Consider the following 27059-nt stretch of genomic DNA (forward strand, 5'->3'; position numbering starts at 1 on the left):
CGCGTAATCCGTCTCTCATAACGTGACAAAAGATCCATGTACGTATGATGACAGGGGTGCTAAATGTGTCGATGTGCGTGTCAGACGGCTTCCGCTTGCGGCGAAGGCTGCCGCATTGGCCTCACCGGCGAAGGCTGCCACGTCGTGCCTCGCGGACGAGCATGGCTTTGGCCATGCTGGCTCATATATACTGCCTGGGAGTCTGTCGCCACCGCGTCTGCCGGTCACAGCTTCGGCCGGGGTGGCTCATTTTCGGCAACAAGGTGGCTTATCATGGCGCGGAGCCGGGCTGCTTTACGGCGTTGTCGTCGCACGCAGCTGAGTGCGCCATTGCCGGCAGCGTTGTTCATAGCCTCCGCCGTCCACGATGAACAACACTGCTGATGGCGGCAGCGATAAACAATGCCGCCGACAATGGCGCACTCAGCTGCGAGCGACAACAACGCCCGGCTCGGCGCCGCGATGAGCCACCTCCGTGCCACCCCAGCCGAAGCCGTGATCGGCTTGTCGCACCAGGACCGCGGCGTTGTGATCGCTAGCAGCTGAGTAGGCTACATACTGTCATACTGTCGGGGAGTCTGTTGTTAGTTAGAAGTGATCCGCATATCATCTAAATATGGCCCGAAACAATAAGGTAATATTGCCGCAGACACTCGATTGTGAGATGTTCTCTTCTTCAAAAAGCGCTTCTGTGTCTGAAGGGGCGTGTCCCACAGTAGGGGGCAGAGTGAGTTTTCAATGGCGAATGTCCAGGGTGATGCCACGGACAGTAAATGCAGCCAATATGGTGACAACTTGGATGTTGAATGAGACTTCCGCAACTTTGCGCATGGATGACGCGCTCTCCGCTCATATTTATTTTTTCGAATGGACATTGAAGTGAATGATGTTATATGTATTTTTCATTTCAATATCTATTTTAGAATGTTTATAGGATGACACTTGACCTTTAAATTGGTTTATGAGGGTAAATATGATATTTTTCTGATTCGGCATAAAATGAAAGTTGCCATTTTTTAAACACCTAAAGCGGCATTAGTTTGCTGTATTGTGTACAGTACATTGTACGTATGTCATTGCTGTAATCAATTCCAAAGACAGTCAGCACATGTTACCCCACAGTTGGGATTCGGCACACATTTCCAGCTCGTTGGCAGGTGCCAAAGACGGACACCGTGAAACAAGGCCCACTGTACTCTGGTAGGAATTTGGGGGTAGTGGCAGATACAGTATTAAAAGCTCACAACAGCATATAATTTCATTGCTAACAGGGAGTGGGGCTGTAAATCTCATGTGCTGACCTTCAATGTGCAGCTGAGGTCATTGAACGTCTGTGCAATGTGAAGCAACAGCCAGAAAAATTCAGAAAAAGGTCATCTGATCAACACGGATCCAATTTTAGTCACACAGCACAATCTAACGGAATTGGCTACAAGAGCAAATAATTGCAAAAAAAAAAAAAAAAAAAAAAACCCAAAAACTAAGGCTGATTTTAGACTCAATTTGGGTATGGCAGCTGCAAGTGGAAAACCTGACTCCATTTTGTATCGGTGCTTCCATCTAATGGAATGTAAACACTACTACATGTACACACTAAAGTTGGCTTCAGCAAAGGAAAATTTCCATTAAAAAAAAAACAACTAAGCCTCCTAATAGATTTATCCAGTGAAGAAAATAAGTCCACTGTGAGAGAGATCATCTAAAAAGAAAAATCCAGAAATCACAATGGATGATTTTTTTCAACGATTTATTTGTGTGATACAGCTGGAAATAAGTATTTGAACACCTGAGAAAACCAATGTTAATATTTGGTACAGTAGCCTTTGTTTGCAATTACAGAGGTCTAACGTTTCCTGTAGGTGATCACCGGGTTTGTACACACTGCAAGGAGGAATTTTGGCTCACTCCTCCACGCAGATCTTCTCTAGATCAGACTGAGAAACACAGAATTTCAGCTCCCTCCAAAGATGTTCTTTTGGGTTTAGGTCTGGAGACTCGCTTGGCCATGCCAGAATCTTGATATGCTTCTTACAGAGCCACTCCTTGGTTTTCCTGGCTGTGTGCTTGGGGTCATCGTCATGTTGAAAGACCCAGCCGTGACCAATCTTCGCTCCTCTGACTGAAGGAAAGAGGATGTTCCCCAAAATGTCACAATTCATGGCCGCGGTCATCCTCTCCTTAATACAGTGCAGTCGTCCTGTCCCATGTGCAGAAAAACACCCCCAAAGCATGATACCACTACCCACATGCTTCTCAGTAGGGAAGGTGTTCTTGGGATGGAACTCATCATTCGTCTTCCTCCAAACAAGGTTATTGGAATTATGACCAAAAAGTTCCATTTTGGTCTCATCTGACCACAAAACTTTCTCCCATGACTCCTCTGTATTATCCAAATGGTCATTAGCAAACTTAAGACAGGCCTTGACATGCGGTGGTTTAAGCAGGGAAACCTTCCGTGCCGTGCATGATTTCAAACCATGATGTCTTCGTGTATTACCAACAGTCACCTTGGAAATGGTGGTCCTGGCTCTTTTCAGGTCATTGACCAAGTCCTGTCGTGTAGTCCGTGGGCTGATTCCTCACCTTTCTATGGATCATTGAGACCCCACAAGGTGATATCCTGCATGGCCCTCTACTTCGATTGAAATTGACCGTCATGTTTAGCTTCTTCCATTTTCTAATGATTGCTCCGACAGTGGACCTTTTTTCACCAAGCTCCTTTGCAATTTCTCCGTTGCCCTATCCAACCGTGTGGAGTTGTACAATTTTGTCTCTGGTGTCTTTGGACAGCTCTTTGGTCTTGGCCATGTTACAAGTTTGAGTCTTGCTGATTGTATGGGATGATTTCTAAATGGGAGAACTTGCAATATAGTAGGTGTTCAAATCCTTATTTTCTTCACTCTAATAAGGATACTCAGCTGTACATTTCCTGTTTCTCAAAATATGAAGCACAATCTACCACATTTGCAAAAATATAAAGAATGCAGATACCGAGGAATTCCCTTTCATAAAGCTTTATTTCACAGATCCCCTGCGGCAGGAGGCCTATAGGCAGCCAGGCTCATGATACATTTACATACGCTTGTCTGTGGCCGGTCCATACGATGCTCCTCATGTTAAATAATTCAACATTTCAAGACAAAAACAACAAACACACATTGTTCAACTTAACAACATCAGAACAACGGTAATAATAACAACCATTGTCAAACAGGATGTCTTTTTTTTTTTTTTTTAACCTCAGGGGTCTTATATTGTATTTTCAAAAAAATTCAGTCATCTTTAAGGTGCACTGTAAAATCTGCATGTGACATTTCAATAAAAGTTGCACCAGAACACATTGAAGACAGAGAATACTGAATGATATATATATTTTTGTCATTCTTTTGGATGAGTGTGTCCCCTCCCCCCACTCTGTCCTCCGTATCAGATCCTGCATGTTGTCATGGAGTCAGCACAGGCATGTTGTTTGGCACACAATTTTTTTTTTGTTTCATTTTCATTTTTCACTGTACGTATAAGCAGTTGTGGTGTGGCATGAATTTCTATGCTGCAGCGGAGACATAAGGCGAGTGTCCACGGATGTGCTGGGGAGTCACAGGACCTCTGCAAGGGAGAGGTGAGACACATGATGGAAAATACTGTCGGTTTTAAATATCGCCATACATTAAAATCGATTCAACAAAGTCAACTCCCCTACAAATGCCTTTTCCCCGATGGCTAACCCAATCTCTTTTGCTTGTGTACCTGCTACGTGCTGAGGCTTCATGGGGCCCGCTTTCATCAGGAAGGGCTCTCCTACCGTGACCAGACCACTCTGGGAGGCGGTGGGGTTGGAGCCGCTGTTCAGCTGCATCACCTGATCAAATTCGCCGTTGGCCGACACGCCGTTCTGATGACCGGCGGTCTGGACTCCGTTCACGACGGGACCGGAGGAGCTCGCGGCAGGTCTCAGCAGGTTTTCGCCTTAAATATGAAATGGATAGATATGGACAATAATCATTAGGGCTCCTCATCTACTATTTAGTGCCCTGTATCGGGTGTTTTCCATTTTCTCGAAAACTACTTTTGATTTGACTGACATGGGAACTATGTTGTCTACTAAATACAAATCTCTAGCTACCTTTACTGAGGTCTGTGTCTTTTCCATCAACCTGTGGCGATGCCTTCACATCCTTCTGTAAAGAACACAATAAGTAATACATGTTTTGACAAGACAACACTTGACTTGGTCTTATTTGAAAATAACAACACCAACTTTTTCTCCGGCATCGCTCTTGCGAGTCCTCTTCATGATCTCCTCAAGACGCTAGACACAAATAAACAAAAATTTAGACGTGGCTTCCTCACGATAAAGGACTACGATTACATTTTGAGGGTAAGGTTTTCTTTACCTTCTTTCTCTCTAGCCGCTCCTGCTCTTCTTTTTGGAAGTGTTTCTCTCTCTCAATGCGCTGCTGCTCGGCCTCTTCGCGCGCTTTGGCCTCGGCCTCCTCCCTCTTTAATCACATTAAAATAAGGACATTTTGCAAGGAGCTTGTTAACATAATGGAATTTTGGCTTCACTTCGCTTGCGCAGAACTTGCAAATCCACACAGGAATGTGCCGAATATTGAACCCAGAACCGAGGAATTGCCCATACTATCCTGCTCCTCTGATCTTAATCCTTCAGTTGACCTTATAACAAAATAAGCCAAAAAAAAATCATCTTGATGTACCGTTTATCCACCTCTTCATTGATTTTCTGTACAGCTTATCCTCACTAGAATCATGGGTGCCCTGGAGCCTGTTCGAGCTCTTTTCAGGCAAAATGTGTGGTGTACCATAAACTGGTTGCCTGGCAACCGCAGGGTGCATAGAAACAAACAACAATTCACACTAATTTTTCCACCTACAGGATATTTAAGGTCACTAATTAATCTACCAGGCATATTTTTTGGATATGGGAAGAAACCGGAATACTCGGAGAAAACCCACCCATGGGGAGAACATGCAAACTCCACACAGGCAAGGTCAGATTTGAACCCGGGTCTTCAGAACTGTAAGGTAGATATGCTAAATATATATGAATACATTTTATAAAAAGTTATACAGTATATACCATTATATATAAAAATATTTTAAAAATTACGAGTTTAAAAAAATTACGAGTATTCTCATAACATTGACTTTAATCTTTAAAATATATTTTTGTCCTTAAAAACGTTTTTCTTTAGAAATATTTTTTCTAAAAAAAATGCCTTTATTTTCTTATTACTTCAAACTAAATAAAAAGTTGAGAAAATTTAATATATACAATGACGACATGGCAAAAAAAATATGTCTTTCCCCAAATTACAAACCTAATATGGTAATGACAATGATAAAATGTTTGCAGGATAAAGCTAAATTATTATGGCAATATTATGATTTAAATCTAAAAAAAATATCTAAATTAGATTGATTTTAATTCCAATCATTCATATCTAAAAAATGAAAAAATATCATACGGACAACTTTAATCTCGTTTTATATGTTTTTTTTCTTTTCAGTTTGGCCCTGATCTGATACTACTGTATATTTTATGCAGCTCAAAACATTTTTGAAAACCTCCCCTAGGTGGCAGCACAGGGTCAGCCACTTCTGTAGCCTTCAGGCCATGGCGGTTGTATACACACTACATGACTAATGAGCTCTATTATATGGTTCACTGAGTATTTACAATCAGCGCCAAGCAGGCACATGTGCTGAAGGGAGTTATGTCATCAAATTTATCATGCATTCAAACTGTTTAATTTTGTTATGACCATTTTATAGGCAAGCTAAAATACAGTAGAAATGGGCAGGTATTTCATATTTATAAACAGAGCCCCACACCTTGGAGAAGATAGATAAGATCCCAGCCAGTTTCGATCATTGTTATGTGGGACAACAGATCCATTCAATGAGTAGCGGAAAGCCAAGGATAGCAAAGAGTGAGGGTCATGGCGGACACTGACGTCGCTTGTCTGCCCATCAGCCCGCCGCGGGCGTTAAGGCGAAGGAGACAAGCACCACAGGCCTGTCACTATCTCCTCCATCACAATGGCTCCCTGAGCTGGCACTCAGCGCTGTTATGGAGGTCACCAGCTGGCATGTGCCCGGGCAGACAAGGGGCCATCTCTGACTATCAGGGCTCACGCGCGACGAATATAATCCGGGACAGCAGTGCACATATTCTCCCCTTTTATAATCTGCCCAGATGCCAGACAGTGCAGGGCAGGCAGCTCAGGCAGCCATCCTCCTATGCATTAAGCAGCCCAGATGGTAAATGGCCTCCCGGCACCCTGGGGGTGATCACTGGTTTCCATGAGCGTTAATGGAAACGTGATGGCTTTACAGTACCAACAGTATTTACATTTTCACAATTTTGGACACGAGCAGCGGCCACTAGTTACCTCATTTATAGCTCAAAGGCAAAGGAAGCATCATATGCAGCACAAAGCATGGGGAGCTGTGGGCAATGTGCAGTATGTATGACAAACACTAAAGTTATAAAGCAATAAATGGCATGACAACAGTTATTGCTATTTTATTAAAAGACAATAAATGACATTTATGTAAAGAAAAAAGGAAGAAATGTAGGAATAAGATGTATAGTATCTTTTTGGTTTGTTTTAGGATTGTTTGACTAGTGCCATTTGATTAGTTCCATTTTTGAGTTTTTATTTTTACTGAGGCGGCACAGTGTGGTGACTGGTTAGAGCATTAGCCTCACAGTTCTGAGGACCGGGGTTCAAATCCTGGCCCCGCCTGCGTAGAGTTTGCATGTTCTCGCCGTGCCTGCATGGGTTTTCTCCAGGCACTGCGGTTTCCTCCCACATCCCAAAAACATGCAACATTAGTTGGACACTTGAAATTGCCCCTAGGTGTGATTGTGAGTGCGGCTGTTTGTCTCCATGTGGCCTGCGATTGGTAGGCAACCAGTTCAGGGTGTACCCCACCTCTTGCCCGAAGATAGGTGGGATAGACTCCAGGACTCCCGCAATCCTTGTGAGGATAATCGGCTCAGAAAATGGATGGATATTTTTACTGTGCACCATCACGTATTCAAAATAAAGCCGCCATGCATCTATTGCTCGGTTCGAGCACTGACCTGTTTCTGCAGCCTGTCGTTCTCCTCCTGCTCAGCTTTGGCTCGCTCCTTGGCCTCCTTCTCCTCTTCAACTCGCTGGGCTTCGTCCCTCAAATGCTGCTGCTCAGCCATGAAGCGGGCCTCCTCCTCTCTGCGTTTCCTCTCCTCTGCATCGCGTGCCATAGCCTCCTCCTTGAGGATCCTGAAAGGATGCATCCACTTTACACAGCATTCTCGTAAACAGTAGTGGAAAGTACCATACTTTCCGACCTATAAGCCGCAACGTTTTTCACACGCTTTCAACCCTGCGGCTTATGCGGCTAATTTGTGCCTTTTTTGTAACGGCGACAGGGGGGCACTCGAGCAGAAAAGGTAAGAGTGAGATGGGTGGAATATATGTGCTTAGGAAGTGACTATTACCGGTATGTTATATCTTTTAACTAGCCCTGTTAACGCTGTATCAGCATGTTGCTGCTGTGTTACTGCCGCGTGATTTAGGTATGTTTTTTTTCTCTAACCGGCTCTGTTAGTGCTGTGCGAATGTGTTGCTACTGTGTAGCTGCCGTGGCTGTTTTTTTTTTTTTACTGGTATGATTTTTTTTTCTTTTACCAGCCTGGTTCGTTTTACTATGTTTTTGCCAGGTTAAGCTAAGCTAAGGTATTAAAACTTTGAAAACTCTGTGTACCATCTTTCTTTGTAAATATCTTGTGTTTCAACATGGGTTTCAATGTGGGACTTGCGGCTTTTACACAGGTGCAGCTTATGTATGTAGCAAATGATATTTCCTTTACAAATCTACTGGGTGAGGCTTATAAACAGGTGCGCTCCGTAGGCCGGAAATTACGGTAACCAAGTACAATTACTTGAACAGATTTTTCAGGAATAACTGTTGTGTTTCAAATCTTCCGATGACTTGTACTATGCAGTTGAAAAGAGATATCTAATTTCTACTCATTCATGGAGTTGAACAAGTACTCCTACCTTTCCCAGTGTTTTTAAAAGTATGCAAAGTATTCAGTATGCAGTGTGAGTATTAATGTCACTTCCACATACGTTAGGGCACATATTGGATTACTCTTACTGACCTATTCTTGTGCTCCTGTTCTTGCCGCTCCTGTTCCTCCCTCTCCCGCTGCTCCCGCGCTTGTCTGCGTTTTTCGGCCAGGGCGCGAGTGGCCTCCTCGGGGTCATTCGTGCCAGCCGACGGCCTGCCAGTCCCTGTGACTGAGGGGGCGACGGTGGCGGCAGGGGTGGCGAGATTGCTCGCGGAGTTGACGACGCGAGAGGAAGCCGGAGTGGGGAGGTCTTCTTTCGCCGCAGAACCAGATGAGGCCTCAACAGCTGGTGGGCTGGGGGTAGGCGATGCACTTGGCGCAGCGGCCGACACATTACTGGAGTCTACATGAGAGGAAAGAGAGGTTAAGGTGAGTAAAGATGGTTTACAATCAAAGAACAAATGTTCTATGAGGGTGACTAATCCACATATGCAGTATCATTAAGTATTTTAATAATGACAACCAATACAAGAACTACATTACAGGAAAACACTTGAGTTAACTGAAATTGTGTCAGAAATATGAATTTAACCATGTGTTATTTTTGGGAGTTACACTTTTCAGTGATCCTTAACCCTAACATTAAATTGTGAGGTGTTTGTTATATTTTACGCTTTTTATGAAGCCATTTCAAGAAATTTCAATATTAGAAAAAAAATGTAAATATTTAGAAAACACAAAATATTGAGCTGCATATCAATAAAATATACATTGCCCTTCATATTATTATAACCCTTAGCAACTAACTGAACAATATTCTTACTCTATGTGTATGCCCGAGTAAAACAGACAATGGAAGCCATTCTCAATATGTTCAAATATTATACAGTATGCTCATGAAAATAACAGAAGGAACTCTCAATGTCGTACAAAAAATGCAACTGTACTCTGTATTTGAACTTTTGGGGACCTTGCATATGTGTGCTTCACAATCAATAATCCCCACCAATATGTTTGACTCAACAATAATTTACCCAAAACAAATTTACACAGCACTGTTTGCTGTATAATGGACATGTTGCTGTGCAATATGGATGACAGCCAAACACTGAAGTCACCTTGAAGGATGAGTATCATCACCATGGCTACCACACTCACCCTTTGGTTCTTGGCTCGCTTCCACGACGACCGTAGTGACCGTCTGGGGCTGCACCCTGGCGGGTGTCTGGGCCCGTTTGGGTCGGGTCTTGGAGCCAGGAGGCGGTGTCTTCTTACCCATGGGCATCTTGGAACCCGGCGCCGGTGCCAAAGGCGATAAAGGACGACTTTTGGGAGGAGCGGGCGACGGAGGTCTGGTTCTTGGCTTGGGGGTGCTATGATAGGAAACACACAAGCGAGGGAAATAGTGATCTCGAAAGAAAATGAGATAGCCTCACTGTCAAGAAAACCAGTGAGGCTCAAGGTACATTTCGTGCTTTAAAAACAAAACTAGGTCAAGTGGAAGCGCATGTGAGAGAGACTCCACTTTGTGTTGACAGCATGATAGCATCAGTTGATAAAAGCCAGTTCTGTCCAGGAGCTTCTCGGTCTCCCTTAAACACACGACGTGCTCGTGCCCACAGTGATGCCTGAACAATGTCCTGCAGAACCTCTTTCAGAACTCACATAAGAGATTCTCAAACAATCTGTTAGGAACAGCCCTGCTCCAAGAATAAATCATTGCTTCCTATGCCAGACAAACTGTTCAAAAATGTGCAAAAGGGATCCCCCCCCCCTCCATTCTCATGGGATAGTTTGATGTATAAGGGCAACACCTGGACTCCGGTAGGGATCTCCTTGTGTTTGTGGTGGGCGATCCGGTCTGTCTCTTCTTCTGCACCTTCTCTTTTGTGAGCGCGCTCTTCTCTTTCTCATTCTCTCTCTCCTTGTCCTTCTTCTCTTTCTTCTTTTTGTCAACCTTCGAAGGGAACAACAACAAAATGGGAAGTTTCTCGAGGGAATACAAAAGCAGCGCATTCCCTGATGCAACTAGCCATTGGTTACCTAGCAACACAGGACCGCAGGTTTTATTCAGATCAGCCTTAAAACACATTTTAATCATTGTTATTCATATCATATTCTTATTAGTCTTCTATTATACTTCACAAGGATGCTCTGAGGGTAAACTTGCTCTTAGGCTCACGTCTTTATATGCAAACTCACTCTTATTGACTTCACTTTGCTGACTGTGTGAAGACGCAGCCAGCGGCAAAATATATTTTTACCAGGCTGCAATGAGAAGACATCCATATTCAGCAGGATAGTCCCACTACTTTATATTGGGACAACGACCGCATAGCTCTTAAATCATTAATATTAAATGGGTTGAAACTCAGACTACTGTTTGCTGGAGGGACATCAGTTTTGTTGAACTGTCTTTGAGCAACTATTCAGGTACTTTTAAGTAGTACTCATTGAATTTCACATCATTATTGTCAATACAGCTTTTCCTTCTTTACTCCCTCATATCACAAAACACATGGTTTCATGACAAGATAGGGAAGATTGTGGCATCCATTTGATTAAACTATGGTTTTGCCCTACAAGGGGTGAATCCTTTCCTTTGCCTGCATAACCTGTCGAATCCATTTACTCTTCAGTCTGCGTCTAATACTTGTAACCCCCAAAAAACTAAACAATAAATGAATGTTTTAAAGTTTGTAAAGAGACATTTTCCTCTCAGCTGGTAATGTATAAGGAACTGTACTGTAACAGATATATTGCATTACTTGTAAAGGGGAAGTGATCACTCACTTGTTGCCTAGCAACATAATGAGCTACTGGCCTGCCATTTACTCACAGCATGGAATACATGTCGAGGCATGAGATCCAATAAAGGTCATTTCCAATATGTCAAATCATTAATTTCATGGCCTTTTGGACTTCAATCACACGGGAAAATGGATACTCATTAGCTCTTTCTACAGATAAAAACAATAATGTCTTAATCACAGTAGGAATAAGATAATACTGTACAGTACAAACTTGGTTCTCGACCACAAAGCGTTCCACGAGGTTGTTCGAGAAGTGATCTGTTCGAAAACCGAATCGATATTTCCCATTACAATTAATGGAATAGCAAATAATGCATTCCAAGCCTAAATAAAAAAGGGCTTTTTAAAGCATTTTTTTTAGCTTTTCCTGATAATAAATAGTATAGTAGCATAGTAGAAATACGTGTATATTTTAAATACTTCATATAATAAAATAATTTAAGAAATATATTTATTTTTTGCTTAAAATGTATGTTTTAGTAGTAGAATAGGCGAGGCTTGGAGTGCATTGCCGTATCTGTAGCGACTCAGCCCTCAGCCCTGTAAACTTTTTATTACTGTCAAAAGTGCAGAATAACTTCAAACAACCAATAATGAGAGGGAAAAAAAAGCAAAAAATTACATATGGAATAACTGCATCGTGTGTGGTTCAGCTGGTCGGGCCGCGCACGTTATGTTACTTCCGTTTTTTGGGGGTGCATTTGAGTACTGGATTTTCGTTCGGAAAAGGAAGCAAAAAAATCTCTAAATTTTCTTTGAAAAACGAACATTCGTGAACTGAGTATTCAGTCTATATCCTTTATTGAATGTTATTTTTCTTATTTTGGTTGCAGTTTGCAGGAGTATTAACTGCACTAGCATCATGTGAAGACTGAATATATAAAAGGGCCTAAATATATAACATAACGCAATGTAGTTGAACACTATTGCAAACTACAATGCCAATATTAAAAACATTTCTGAATAAATACCTCTCCTATGATGTCAATAAATTAAATACAGAGATACGGATGTAGCTTTTGTATTGATATCATTAGATCGTGCAGGTGGTTAGGGAACAATGACTGTATAGTAACAAAACTCAAAACCTACTGGTGTGGAGTTTCGTTGTCGTTGGCGCTGGGTGATGTCGGGCGTGCTGGCCGAGGAGAGCCTCCAGCGCTCCGCTGAGTTCTGGTGCTGGTGGTGGGAGCAGGCATTGAGGGGACTGGCTGAAGCTGAACGGGAGCAGTGGTGAGAGTCTGAGCGGTGTGCAGACATGCAGAGACAGGGGGTCACACACATTTATACACACGCCATGCAGGCAGATACATCGGGGGTCATAATGCATTACAATTCACCTCACAACTATTTTTGTCATTAAAAATCAAAATACATAATGGAAAAAAAAAAGAGGAAATCATTCATCTATCCAGCCATTTCCTACATCTGAGTGACGGGTGAGTTGGAGTCTCTCCCAGCTGATTGGGAAAGAGACTGGGAACCCTCTGGACTGGTTGCAAGACGATCATATGGCACGTACATATACATATAAATAACAACTTGCACTCACATTTCGACTGAAGGACAATTTAGAGTTTTCAATTCACCTAACATGAATGTTTTGGGGATCTTGGAGAACCCAGGAACAGCAAGACAAACATAAGAACATGCAAACTCCACACAGAAGGGCCGGGATTCAACTCTCATGAGGGAGAAATGCTCATCAAATGTGTATAATATGCACCTTTGAACAAATGCACACATAGTGACAAAACCACAAGCCCCAAAGGATTATTGTGAAAACCTCCATTAAGTCACGATTTGTGAAAACCTCCATTAAGTCACGATAAATGGTGTTCACACGTTAGTAATGACAAACACACGCAGGCGGCGGGATGTGACACTCACAAGAGTCACTGTTGTTGAGGAGGGTGGCGGCGCTGCGACTGCGAGCCAGGAAGGATAGCGTGGGCGTCATGAGCCGCTCCACGATCCTGCTCTCCCACGGACTCAGGCGCAGGCTGCGGGCTGACACAAGAGGGCGCCGTCAATATCAGGTCAGGGGCAGATCAGCTACACTTCTCACAAAATGTCTGCAAGGGATGCTGATGTGATGTGGATGTTGATATGTGACCTAATTAAGTTGTCAATACTGAAAAAGGTAGCAAGAGTTCTAATTTGAAAATTCAGGGCTGCATATGAGTGAAAAGTGAAAGTGAAAATTGTCCCACAACACTTTTCCAATGAGAGGATTACAAATTCAATAGCACAAATGATTGAACGGAAGGAACCGCAAATAATCTCACGAGCTTGTGCAGACAATAAATCACAGCTCACAAAATAAAGCTAAAAAGCCAACCAAGTGGACCAAAACGCTTTGCAATACACTAGTATGGGGTGTGATTAAGTTCAGAACAAGTCCATCCAAATAGTCCACGGGTCTTTTGTTGACATAATTATCCCTTCTTAGCCGTTACTCATCCAGAGATATGTAGTCGACGTAACAATTATTTACTTACCATATCCAGACATGTAACATCTTAATCTACTGTATTGACTTCTTTAATTTTGATTTACATTTCTTTTCATTTCTCCTCAATGTTTCCCTTTATAATTGTTTTTACTTTGTTGGTTCTTTCCATATAATTCAGTATATAATTCAGTATAAGTGTATTACTGTGACCACTTAATTACCCCTCACAATATATAGTATCTATCAAACAAAAAAAATGAAAGATTTCATTTTTATGTTGTGCATAGTTACATGATCGGACAGATGACATTATACAGAAGAATGTAGAATTGGGATGGTATTTGCCACTACAGACACATCACACATAACAGAGAGCTTACGGTACAACACTCCAGCTCAGAGTATACGTGACTGTTAGTGGTCATTTCAATAATTTGTCTGTCAGCAGTTTTCACTCCCTCGTCATCATATTCAACAGTGAAACACAAATGAATCCGCACGGCAGATTTGAATAAAGCCATTACATGTCCAAATGTTCGTCTCTCAAATCCTCCACCCATGCAAGTGATTTTCCATTTTACCATGTCTGTCAGATGCAGTTTGTTTCAAGATACAAGTTATAATTGGAAGTGGGTGAATGTGCACCAGGCACACACGCACAAACATACACACACATCAATACAAAGTGAATTCAAAAGTCAAAACATTTCGTTTAGTAGGAGTACACTGTCACATGCAGAGCCCACTGTCCTATCGCTCGTGGAAACCAGAGATGATTATTCAATTCATATATGTCACAATAATTACTAAAATGGGTATTTCATGACTCTGATCTGATTAGTCAGTAATTTGTAGAATCTCTTTTTTTCTTCTGTGGAAAAAGGTCATAATGCTTTAGAATACCTTTAAGATGCAGTAATTAAACAGGCATAATGTCCATGGCTGAATTTGTGTTTTTGTTTTGAAATGCTTCATGCTGCGTTGACATTCCAAAAAAAAGTATGCACGGGAACACCCCTACGATGTATACTGTATGTGTAATGATAATGCAATTGCACCGTGTTTGTGAGCGTTCACAAGCAAATGTGAAATGACTTTTTGGATCATAGATTGCTTTCCTCATTTAAGAACACAGCCTGTCACCTTCGCTGTGTGTTTTACGACTGACCAACAAATTGACTCGGCCCCTGTTGCTAGGCAACCGCGGTGTATCACTGACTACTGTCCTCTTTTTCCACTGCGGCAAGGAGACTACGTTTAGCTGGAGTCTGCTGATAGTCTTCTGTGTAGGTAGTGTGGTGGCTGCCTCTGTGCATAAATGGCTGCAGACTCTCAACCCTAACCTCTTCAATATTGGTACAATAAATGATAATTATTAACCCTGGCTTTGCAGAGATGTCAGATTTCGGTTCATAATTGCCCTGTTCTCTGTGCAGAGTAACAAAGCTCTGCATAGGTAACAATCAAGCATGAAATCTGAACCTCCAGAATGTCAGAGTGGACGACTGAGAGCAAAATTGCTGATTACATAGCAAGAAAGACAATCTCGAATGATACATGTTATGTAAGACTTGGCATATCTGAATGTAGCAATCCAAATAAAAACATTTGAAAGAGTGGCTCTGAAAAAAATAAAACATTACCATTTTCCCTGTGAGCATATAAGCATGCCGAAATCCAGCAGCACCATGTAAAGCCTCAAAAAGGTCTCATCATGAACATCTTGAACAACATTAGTTGGATTCAGTCCGTGTTCGACAATACTGGTTATGTCAAGGAAAGTTTTGTTTTGTAATAAAGGAAACCTGAGGTGAGGGAGTGATAACATTTAAATATCATGTTGCCTGTTCCTTAAAGATCAAGTGTCATGAAATGGATTGTTTTGAGTATGTTATTAATGAAAAAACGGCAGCCGGTATCGGCCCCTCTGTTTTTTCACCACAAAACACGATTTTGATGTATATGCCTTTTTGTAACTCCCGCCATGAAAATCCGCTCGCGGGATTTGTTTTCGACAAGAAGCAGGAAGTGACGTTGGCTCAAGCGGACTTGTTTCTTTCTATTAGTTTTACCTGCGGGAAGGTAGCATGTTGTTCCTTTGTGTTAGCCAAAATGCCGGCTCGTCGCATTGCTGGATATTGCTCGAACACTCGGCAGGATGGATTTACCCTTTATAAGTTTCCAAGAGACCCAGTTTGTCGTGAAAAAAGGATTGCGAGAGCTTCGTGGGTTCCAAATGACCGGTAGGTGTGTATATAGCTACTATAAAAAATAATAGTTTGGGGGGGACCACGTACTCAGTTTCTCATAACGCATCAAAAGATCCGCATACGTATGACAGGGGTGCTAAATGTGTCGATGTATGCGTCGGACAGCTAACGTGTCAGGCTCGGCGGTGAAGGCTTCCGGGTTGTGCCTCGCAGACGAGCATGGCTTCGGCTGGGCTGGCTCATACATACTGTCTGGGAGTCTGTTGTTAGTTAGAAGTGATCCGCATATCATCTAAATATGGCTCAAAACAATAGGGTAATATTGCCCCGGACACTTCACTCGATTGTGAGATGTTCTGTTCTTCGAAAAGAGCTTCTATGTCTGAAGGGGCGTGTCCCGTACGAGGGGCCACAGCGTGTTTTTAATGGCGAATGTCCAGAGTGACGTCACGGACAGTCGATGCAGAAAATATGGCGACCACTTGGATGTCGTCGAATGACACTTCCGTTCCGCAACTTTGAGCAAGAATGACATGCTCTACACTCATATTTATTTTTTCGTATAGACATTGAAGTGAATAATTTTATATGTATTTTTCATTTCAATACCTATTAAAGAATGTTTATAAGGACGACAGTTGACCTTTAATGAACAGAAAAGTACTTTCATGTATTTTCTGCTACTTCAATTCACTTATTGGAAGAAAAGTTCATATTCACCATCAATACCACCGACCACCACCACAATAACAAAAAGCCACCAACAGAGACGTGGAGGGAGACGCCACATGAAAATGCCATGAAGAGATGTCAACGTATAAGCTGCTGAAACACAGTATCGCAAAGCATGGTGCTATGACTTCAAAAGTGAAAGAAGGTTGAGGTTGATCCAAAATGCAGAAATGCGACTCAAATCAAAGACAACCAGACCAGATGAATCAACTAAAAAAAACCACAATGCATACAAGACTGTGAGTGTTGGGGAGCTGTGTGGCGAATGACCAGTCACCAAGCACAGGCAGGCAGGCAGGTCACCAGAGACGACAATGATAAGAATGAAAGAAAAACCAAAAACCAGATTAGGGTTTCGGGGGAAGGGAAAGTGGAAGGGGATGAGGAAGGAGGGAAGCCTGGCGGACACTGACGTTGGGTCGTCCTTACTTCTGTTGGGGGAGTTCCAGAGCGTGGCAGAGGACTTGGACAGCCTGTTGTTAATGACAGGGTCCACCTGTCTTGGCAAGTTGACCGTGGAGGCTGAGCATCTGCCTGCACCGGAGAGAACGCAACACACAAAATCTGTTCACATGAGCACCGGAGTGCTATGGTCCACACAGAGATGGCGCTGCCCAATCCCTTATTCTGGATTATATCCTTGAAAGCAATGCACCGGTCCACGAGGTCACATCGCCAATTCATTATTGCAGGGAGGATCAATCGGACTTCCCGCTCAGAGGATGAAGGGACATTTTCAGGAACAAGTCAGGAAAAGGTTAGGGTTTGTGAGAAATCGAGGATTTGCCTTAGTGCTGCACCACAAGATCACATTATCAAGATTTTTTGCCGTGAAGGTCACCAAAAGGAGAGATAAAAAAAAGCCACTTGTCACATTTGCAACAACTGTATGCAAGAACAAATGACCTCACAGAACCTTGCTGTTCACTAATGAAAAAAAATATTAGTTTGCCCCTTTCACCAGTTTAAAAGGGAGAAAGGACGTAGCCACAGGAATTTCGGTAGACAATTCTCAGCACTGAGATCATGTGTGGGACCTCTGGTACTCCACCCTCCCAACCACATACGCCTTCTGAAACTGTTTCCTTGAGTTGCGTCAGTTGGACGACTGGCCTCAGACGAGTCTGTGCAAACGTTTCTCAAATTCAAGCCCCGACGCTCAAGTCAGGATGCGATATCGTCATTTGGCACAAAAACTTACTTTCCCTGCGGGAGGTCTGGTTGAGTCCACCCGCCCAAGACCATCTCTGTTGACGGATCTCGGCCCACGTCTTCTTTGTCGACCTCTTGATGGCTGACTCATATCGCTCCTGCGCCACAAAGACCACAAACGGTCAACCTCAATTTTATTTACTGAGAGTGCAAATTTAAAAAAAAAAAAAAAAAAAAAAAAAATCAGACTCGCCTATTTTGGTCCATTCTAAGTGAACTTGAGTTTGTTTTCTCCCCTGTTGTGATTTGTCCATGCAGGTGTAAACACAGTTACAAAACTGGAGAACAAAACTTAGACTCTGACCTGTTCTAAATTTACTCACAAATTCAACAAGGATATCCCTGTGACACATTTTAGGTCACTTGTTTTTTTTTTTTTTTACCAAGTTAAAAAGGACTAAACCCATCGATGGATTGGTATCAGAGAAATTATAGGTGTGAGAGCACTCTAAATGTTGGTTATTAAATGTACCTGTTGCCATCAAACGCACCTTATTCTTCTCTAGTTTCTGCTTCTGTTTCTCCTCCAGAAGAGCTCTGCGTTTTTCAGCCTTCAGTCTCTGTTCCTCCAGCTTCTTCCTGCGGTCCTCCAGCTGACTCTCTCTCAAACGCCGGGCCTTCTCCTCCTTCTCCAGCCACTGAGCTTTCTTTGCCGCTGAAAAGATTACCAAAGACACAGGGGTCGGTCATATACGAAACCCACGTGCTCAAGGTATTAATGACCACCAAAAGTTTTCCTCAGATGGAGAACTACGCCTAAAGAACGAAAGAGTCAAACAGATGGAAGGTTGTTCTCTCACACCAATCTTTGCAACAGTAAATATAGGTTTCCTGCAGAGCTTCAAAGGCTGCTTTAGCAGATGCTGGTCTTGACACAACCACGGCTCATTTCTTCAGGGAACAATTAAACAGCAATCAGCACTCTTAAATTAAAATTTCTTTCACGCTGGATAGCAGCTGTCTGTGCTTATGAGCCTCGAGCTCCGTTTCTAACAAGTGGTACAGTTTGGGTTTGTTCCTGTTCAATATGGGAAGTGTTCCAAAATAACTTCTTGGGATTTAACTTTGCCATTTGGGATTTTGCAGACATTAGCCTCCAGATATCGGAAAAGCATAAGAACAACTGGAATGAAGCGACATTGTAGGATATGGTGTGTCTCCAACAAGGAGTCGGATGAATATCTGACTAATATGTGTAATAACTGTACAGGTTTTTAACAAAATTGGGGTAAAAGTACTACTTTAAAGAATTCTTTGACAGGCATCCTTCCATTGGGGTACCAACTGCAGTTTTCGGGACTTAAAATGGCAGAGCTAGACGCATAACAATCTGTAGCTTGTTTGACAAATTGAGTCGTGGAAAGTCAGATAGGATCAGTATTTACACATTTAAACCATACTGTGGTGAGATTGAAACCGGGTTTTGTGGTTCCTCAGTGTACCAATGATGAAGGTTTAAGGTCAAAATGAGCAAGTGGGGAATATTGACCTTTACAAATGTTCCCACTGTTTTCTATAAACTTTGTACATATTACAGTTGCGAGTGAGCTCGGCCCTATCCCAGCTGACTTGGGCAAGAACCAGGGTACGCCATGAATTAGGCGGCAAGCAGTCACAAGGCAGCGATATTTCCCTGAGTTTAGTCGGGTTGAACAGCATTACAAATACTTTGTAATGCTAAGTCCGGAGGAATGTAGCAGCGTCATGCCAAGATAAGATTTTTCTTCCATGCAGTGTTCTGCAGCTCTTCTCTGTTAAAAAAGCACCAATGGCAAATTCTTTTGGTAATCCAATTGCTGGGAGAGAAAAAATCCCATTATGCCTGCAGGATTACTGCAAAATTGTGGAAAATACATCACAGTTTAGCTTGTGTTTGTACTTATAGGCTTCAGGATAAATCATCAGTCCCCACCGAAAGCTACCTTATTTGGGGGTCCTCAAAGGGTCCAAAATCTGTCATGGGTGCTTAAATTGGAAAGCGTCACTCATATGACGATTGACAGATTACTTAAGAAGACAGACTTCAGCATTTTTGCATTGATTTGTAACGATCCTTTCTTAGTAGGAGATTAAGTGAACGTGATCCTTAACACCATACCACCAACACTGGAAGTGGTACAAAAAAACATAGTTCCCGAGTTGAAAATGAGAGCTACTCAAGCAGATTAAACCTTTGAAAATGATGATTAAAAAAATACAGTGGTGTGACAGCAGCATGACCACACTTGCAATGATAATGAATGTGGTAATTAAATCTAATCAGTCTGAAAGGCCTCGTTTCAGATGACATTAAAGCCGGCTCATCTTTTATGCCCAAGGCTCCATAATATTACTCATCTTTCATTCTTCTGGGAAGATAAGTCAGATAGTTTTTTTCTTCCTTCATTTAAAAATGGACAGAAGAGGTCAGGAGTCACATAAAGTACCATACCATGTGTGTTTCTTTCGTCTTGTCCCTTTCGGGGTCGCCACAGCGTATCATCTCAGATGAACGCATATATATGTTTGGCATAATTTTTACGCCGGATGCCCTTCCTGACGCAATCCTTCTCAGGGAGTAGAGGCCCCAGTGGGATACGAACCCACAACCCCTGGTTTACCAACCCAGTGCTCGAACCACTGAGCTACGGGGCCTCTGTAAAGTATCATACCATACCATTTAAAAAAAAAAAAAAAAAAAAAGGTGAGGTAAAATCACACTGGAAAAAAGGTGCGAAAAAAGCATTGCCTTAACTGTTCCCATAAAGTGGGAAGCACATATTAATCAAAATCCTTGGATCGCATAATTAACTTAAGTGGTGTGTCTCAAGATTTTTTGCCCACATGATTTATTTTCCATTTCCAGCCAAAAAGCCATGATGGTGGTAGACTGAAACATGCATGAGGTGGTAATGAAAAATGAAATCCAATGAAAAAGGAGGTCACAAAGATTAAAGATTAGAAGAATATACTCTGGAATGGGAATTACCCCAAAAATGATACAATTTCTTCCCCTGAATGATATGATCGCAGATATGTTGACGGTTTTAGTGAAGCACCTTACCTTGCAGCTGTGTTTGCTGTTCTGAAAGCCATGCAAGGAAACAACAAGAAATGTCAATACCCATCAGCAGAGAGCCAGAGAAGGGACCATACATACAAGAGGTTAGAGTAGGGCAGAATAAAAGAAAAGCATCAACTTGGTGACAGCACAAACCAGTTCATCGTATGATGTAAATCGACTTTAACTCTCACCAATATATCTGGCTCTTTCCTCTCTCCTTTGCTTGGCGAGCTTCTGTCGCTGTTCTGAGTTCAAAGCATCTGTGTGAGAAAAAGAAAAAAAAAACAATCTTTTAATCACTACGGGGTACCCAAATATTTTATGCTACATTGTATTATCATGCATTTAATTTTCAGCCACCATTTAATTGTTGATGATAGCCTTTTTTCAACTTGAGTGAAAGTTAGTTGCATCTGATGGATGTACTTGATGTACTTGCGGTGATGTGGCACTAGTGTAAGTGTGGCGCTAATGTTAGCGCACCTGGTTATAATCCTCGGTACTAGAAAGAGTTTAACGCTAGCGCTGCGCTAAAGCTGGCGCCGCGTTAATGCTAGCATCGCGTTAACGCTAGTGCTGCATTACCGCATAAACGGCAAGGTTGAAAGCATATGAAAAAAGTCGCGGCTTGTCGGCTGGAAATTACGGTAGCGAAAGGGTGTTTCAAATACGACCCGCGAGCGTTGAACTGTGTATCTAGGCTTATAACCAGGTGCCATTTTTTTTTTATTTGCTACTTGCTTTTCTTTTTTTAATTTTAAAGCCTTCTCTGGTTATATCTAAATTTCAATGAGTTCATTTTGACAAGAGAGAAGCGCTATCAACAGTTGTGGCAGGATAGTTTCAGTTAAGTCCATCAAGCTGGAATGAGTTGCATTTTTGTGATATACTATAATGTATGCATTCTGACTCATTGTTGTGAAACATTTAGAACATTGAGCATGGTAATGACACCGCTACATAGTTGCTTAAACAACAACCTTCAGTTTGGAAAAAAAAAAAAAAAAAAAAAAAATCTACTTGATTGATTAGCTGGGGGGATTCAAGCCATTTTGCGCAGGGCCCATTTTTGCACACTCCAAGTTTTAATAATTCTTCAAGGTCAAAGCAGCTTAGTTGCTGGCTACAATGTTGATGAACCGCCACTAAATTCAGATGGGAATGTAATTTCAATGTCTTCCATGCTCAGTCTTGCCACTGGCTGCTCACCGAGCTCTTTTCTTTTTGCGATTTGCATCTGTATTGTGTCATGTGTGCTGTGTGAGTCAACCAATCATGTAATGTGCAGCACTTTATCGCCATCACCATGGCAACTTGGTTTTTAATCCCTCCCTCTCAGTCTTCAATTTGGGTCCGTTATGTTAATGTAAAGGATGCTCCAATCTCACAGATATACATAAAAGGAGTCGTCCTGCTGTGACCCCGCTAAATGTACCTGGCCCTCCCCCCACCAATCGCACCACAGTGCACGATACAGCATGTCTCCAAATCACAAATGATTTGGCTTTAATCCATTTGAATTGATTTGTGCCAAAGTACAAAATTATGTAATTGTATGACATGTACTGTATTGCATTAGACATGTTTGCTGTATTTTTATTTTATCATTAAGACAAAGGAACACAAATGCCTGCTTAATTTCTTTTCAGCCATTTTCATGGAATTTCTTTAATAATTTTGATGTTGGACAGCAGTGCAGGAGATCCAAAATGATGACTAAGTAACCTTCCTGGTGCACCAAGAGCAGTAAATAAAATGCTCACGCAACATTTTATGCTGCAACATACAGAAAAAAAAAAATCAGTAAAAAGGACAACTGAAGAGGATAAGCAATTCTATCTTTTTTGCAATTAATTTAAGACAGAAGTGGAATTGATTTGCCCAATTAAAAAAAACATTCAAAGTCACCCGACTGAAAGAGGACGCATCAAAACATTTTCTTTTTAATTGCCTGTGAGCAAATAGGTCCTTGGAGGCCCTGCCAACCAATCAAGTGTGAAATATCTTTCCTAGATAATATCTGAAAACATCTGTGAGCAACAGTTAAGATGATTTACACAATAATCACCCCACCAGTTTCTCTGTCCCTGACTTAAGGCCTCTTTATACTCGTGCGCTGACGTCACTGCGGCTCAAAGCGCAACCCACACGAGTAGTTTTGAAAATGTGTTGCAGATCTTCTCCAAGTCAGAGGTGTCACTATTGTTTTCCATACCCTAACAAGGAACACAACAACAATTGCGACAGTGGGACGGTGTCTGCTTGAACAAATGGACCTAAACGAGCAGATGATACGTTTAATTATGCTACAAAATCAAATCGAGAAGGCGGCAGCATAGGTCGTACAGTATATATAGCAGAGGGGAACGGTCACCACAGCATGTGACAAAAGCGGGCCAAGCACAGCAAAAATTTTTTTTTACTTGTCCGCAGTAGGCTACGCAGAGGTGCTGTGTAGGTCACATGATGCAATGCGGGCATTGTCAGCCATGGGAGTATAAAGTGGCCTTAAGGCTAAGGGCGCTGTCTGAAACACCAACAGAAAATCAGGGCCTATTTACAGCATTCCCCCGCTATATTTCAGTTCATCATTCATGTCCAACTACTATAGAGCTCGTGCATGTGACGTTACAATTTTCACAGCGCCATATTGACGGTCAAAAAGAGCTGCTCAACAGTGTGGGGGATATTGAACCGGAGCAGAATCTACACAATGCCCGATACGTGTTGTGTTGTTGGTTGTTACAACAGACAACACAAATATTGAAAGAGGTCATTCTACAGAATACCAGGTGAAAAGACCAGAAAAGGTCGATGGATTTCAGCAATTAAAGGTGATGGATGGTGCCAAACTAAATACACACGACTATGTAGCGATCACTTCACTTCAGGTAGGAATTATTCTTCTCAATCTCAAATTCCCAGCAAGTATTTATAATGCGAAGTTTGCTCATTTGAGAACAATGCGTTTAAAAAAAGAAAAAAACAACACGGAGTCGTCTCCAACATACACGGAAGCGTGTTGTGGCCACATGTTAAACTTCGGTAAACCTCTCCCCGACAGACTTTTTTTTTTTTTAAATATGCACTGTTCTCAAATGAGCCCAGTGCGTATTTAAAAAAAGAAAATAAACTGGCGGTCACACAGAGGTTTACGTAGGTTAATGTGTGGCCGGAACACGCTTCCATTTTTGGGGGCTGAAGCCTATCCTAGCGATTTATTTTCTCTTTAAATACACATTGACTCATTAGAGAACAATGCATAATTCAAAAAAAAAAAGTTTGTCACGGAGAGGTTTACGGAAGTTTAACGTGTGGCCGTAACATGCTTTTTGTAAGGAGGAGGCGACTGTCTTTTTTTTTTAACGCCTTGTTCTCAAATGAGCCAACTTGGTATTATCAATCGTTCTTGAGAAACGCTACAGAGGACCCGACTGGCTTGTCCTCTTTTTTTTTCCGATCATTGTTAATGAATGAGAGTTTGTGTAAAACCAGGGGTCATTTATTTAAATATTAGTATTTGTATTGAATACTATCTGAAAAGATCGATTGATTTCGTCAAAGGTTAACGTGTAGCCACAAACACGTCTGCGTTTACGAGCCGTCTCCCCGTTGACAACAGATCCAAACTTTCAAACGCTTTCAAACTTTTCCGTGTAAATCTCGACGATTTACTCACCAGATACATGTGTAGATCCAGTTGTCCAAGACAAGCGGAAGTGGGTTAACAGTTTAATTTCTTATCGGCGAAAACATCGACTTCGGCATTAAATATGGGTCCTCTATGCCAAGTGTCTCTCATTTTTCCAAGTACATTCATTTATTATCACTTTCTAAATGTTTAACGGTATTGGACAAAACTCTGGGTGTAGTGTTATAAGACATATTTTCGTGTCATCTCCAACCGACTTCGCATTGAGCAATGCATTGCTTGCTCATCAGTATGGCCAGTCACGTGACTTCGGTGACCTAGGTGACCTAGGTGCGGAAGCTCCATATCACAGATTTTGAAGCCATTGTTTTTCATCGTTTTTTTTACAGCACAAAGTCTGCATTTTGCATGACTTCAGCGAAACATCTCGTCGCGCTATGTCTTGCCAGGCACCACTGAGCTCTACTAGAAGAGATGCAGTGTAATTAGGACGCAAGAAGATGGTCAGAAGGTCCCCAAACTCTGAGCTTCAGTAATAGTTGTGTTTTGTCGTACGCTGTCGTTTGTGGCAATTTGTGTTTATATATTTATATTTATGTTTATATATTCTGCATTAGCCTCTGCAGGAGATTCAAATTTGATGTTAGCTAGACCTAGCAAACTTTGGTTGGGCGAAATTATATGGCCTGGTTGAATATTTGAGTATTTTAATACACAATGTTAACTTGTTTTGTTTTACATGTTAGTTTACCAGCTTGAAGCAAGAATGCTTGACCTCTTATTTGGAAAATTGAGTTTTGCCTTGAACATAAGAGGCTTTCTGGTAAGGTCATCAAAGGTTGATTTTAAAATCTAAATGCATAACCACATACATTTAACTGATCCATATCCAATATAACTGTAGTTACATTTACTGAAGACCAGAAAGAAAATATTTGCACAAACGCCCAAACAACAGCCATAATTGTAGCTCACCTTTCTTGGGCTGAGGGCTGCTGCTAGTTCCTGGGGCCGACTTGTCTATCTTGCACAAAGCATCCTTCTCCGTGGGGGTTTCTGCTTTGGTGCAAGACTCAATTTTGGGGGAAAGGTCCGTGATTGCTGAGTCGTCTGGCGTCAGAAGCACGCTCCCCAAACATTTGTCATCACTATGGATGGACTGAGAGTCACCTTGCAAGGGCAGAGCTGGGTGAGAAAGGCAGATGAAAAGAAAATGAGAATTTTCATTCTCTGAGAGATGGTAACATCCTATTATCTTGGCTCAGATGTCACTTTGAACACCTAACAACTTACTTAATTCATTGCTGACACACGTTCACTGTCTAACCTCAGGAGCTCAGAGCAACTTCATTATCGCAAACACTCAAACCTCAATAGTAATCAATAACTTCTCTTTCACGCGTCATTCGCACACACATCAGCACATCTGCCGCAAGACTGCAAATCCCCCCAGTCCCTTTCAGCTCTGCAAAAAACGACTCTTGTCAGCATTGTTTTGACACACCAGAACGCATATAAAACTAACAACACAAATTGATGACATTCACTCCCACTAAAACAACTAAGTCCCTCAAATGGAATGGATCATGGAATTTTAATATAAGAAAACACACCCACTGAAATAAGTTGCATGAAAACTTCAAATTAAATCCAAACATTGTAATGAATACAAATAAAAATAATATTTTGGCATCCCATATTTCAGATCTTTGCAAATTTAGGGGTCAGCACAGTGTGGTGTTGCTGCTAAATATATAATTTCATCGATAAACTTTGTCATTGAAAAGTTCAGACTAGTGGACATTTACTTCTGCTCTCCGCAAGTTATGTTTCAGTGTGTTGCGCAGACAAATCCAATTTAAAAAAAAAAACAGGTTTGGCATAGTCAATAAATCCAAATTCATTCAAAAAGGATACCGTATTTTCCGCACAATAAGGCGCACACCATTATAAGGCGCACCTCACATGAATGGCATATTTTAAAACTTTTTCCATAAATAAGGCGCACCGGATTATAAGGCACATAGAATAGACGCTACAGTAGACGGTGGGGTTACGTGATGCATCCATTAGATGGAGCTGCACTCAAGGCTCAATATTGATCCATATATAAGGCGCACCGTGGGCTTTTGAGAAAATTAAAGGCTTTTCGGTGCGCCTTAGATTGCGGAAAATACGGTAATTTAACTCAATTAGGGCTGCACCTATCAAATATTTTTAGGATATTTTGAAATCTAATATTTTAATTTTATTGTAATGATTAACTACAACAGTATTCCAGCATTTGACTTTTTTCACATGACAATTTTGAAACATATTTCATTTAGTCTATTAAGATTATTACAGGCGGCACGGTGACACAGCTGATAAAGCGTTGCCCTCATAGTTATGAGGACCTGGATTCGATTCCGGCCCGCCTGTGTGGAGTTTGCATGTTCTCCCTGTGCCTGTGTGGGTTTTCTCCGGGCACTCCGGTTTCCTCCCACATACCAAAAAAACATGCAACATTAATTGAAAATTGCCCCTATATATGATTGTGAGTGCGGCTGTTAGTCTCGATGTGCCTTGCAATTGGTTGGCAACCAGTTCAAGGTGTACCCCATCTCCTGCCCGTTGACAGCTGGGCTAGGCTACAGCACTCCCTGCGACCCTCGCGAGGATAAAGAGCAAAAAAATGGATGGATGGATGGATGAAGATTATTACACAATGTACAACATTACATCCAACATAGCATCTTATGTTAAAGTTACAACTGTTCAACCCAAATAAAAGATAGTGACGACATATTATACACATCCCATATACTGGTAATTCAAATATTCTGGCTCAAATTCAGTAAAAAATGTCCGTGA

The 27059-nt window shown here is 41.8% G+C and overlaps 1 protein-coding gene across 2 annotated transcripts in view; it reads right to left on the minus strand.

Annotated features, from left to right (window-relative positions):
* Window positions 1-2998: 2998 nt before the first annotated feature.
* LOC133507852 (MAP7 domain-containing protein 1-like) overlaps window positions 2999-27059 on the minus strand; it is a 37119-nt gene continuing 13058 nt past the window's right edge. The window contains exons 2-17 of one of the 2 annotated variants that reach the window (XM_061833781.1): window positions 25182-25391; window positions 20746-20814; window positions 20555-20575; window positions 18003-18166; window positions 17501-17609; window positions 12793-12912; window positions 11995-12143; window positions 9904-10046; window positions 9248-9462; window positions 8180-8492; window positions 7115-7295; window positions 4395-4499; window positions 4259-4309; window positions 4124-4178; window positions 3748-3966; window positions 2999-3606 (exon numbers count right to left, since the gene is read on the minus strand). In XM_061833781.1, coding sequence (XP_061689765.1) covers window positions 3596-3606; window positions 3748-3966; window positions 4124-4178; window positions 4259-4309; window positions 4395-4499; window positions 7115-7295; window positions 8180-8492; window positions 9248-9462; window positions 9904-10046; window positions 11995-12143; window positions 12793-12912; window positions 17501-17609; window positions 18003-18166; window positions 20555-20575; window positions 20746-20814; window positions 25182-25391 — 2135 coding nt within the window. In that variant the 3' untranslated portion in view covers window positions 2999-3595. The remainder of the gene's footprint in view (window positions 3607-3747; window positions 3967-4123; window positions 4179-4258; window positions 4310-4394; window positions 4500-7114; window positions 7296-8179; window positions 8493-9247; window positions 9463-9903; window positions 10047-11994; window positions 12144-12792; window positions 12913-17500; window positions 17610-18002; window positions 18167-20554; window positions 20576-20745; window positions 20815-25181; window positions 25392-27059) is intronic. The other variant, XM_061834585.1, reaches the window with a different exon arrangement.

The sequence above is a fragment of the Syngnathoides biaculeatus genome, chromosome 1, assembly GCF_019802595.1.
Source record: "Syngnathoides biaculeatus isolate LvHL_M chromosome 1, ASM1980259v1, whole genome shotgun sequence".
Taxonomy (NCBI): domain Eukaryota; kingdom Metazoa; phylum Chordata; class Actinopteri; order Syngnathiformes; family Syngnathidae; genus Syngnathoides; species Syngnathoides biaculeatus.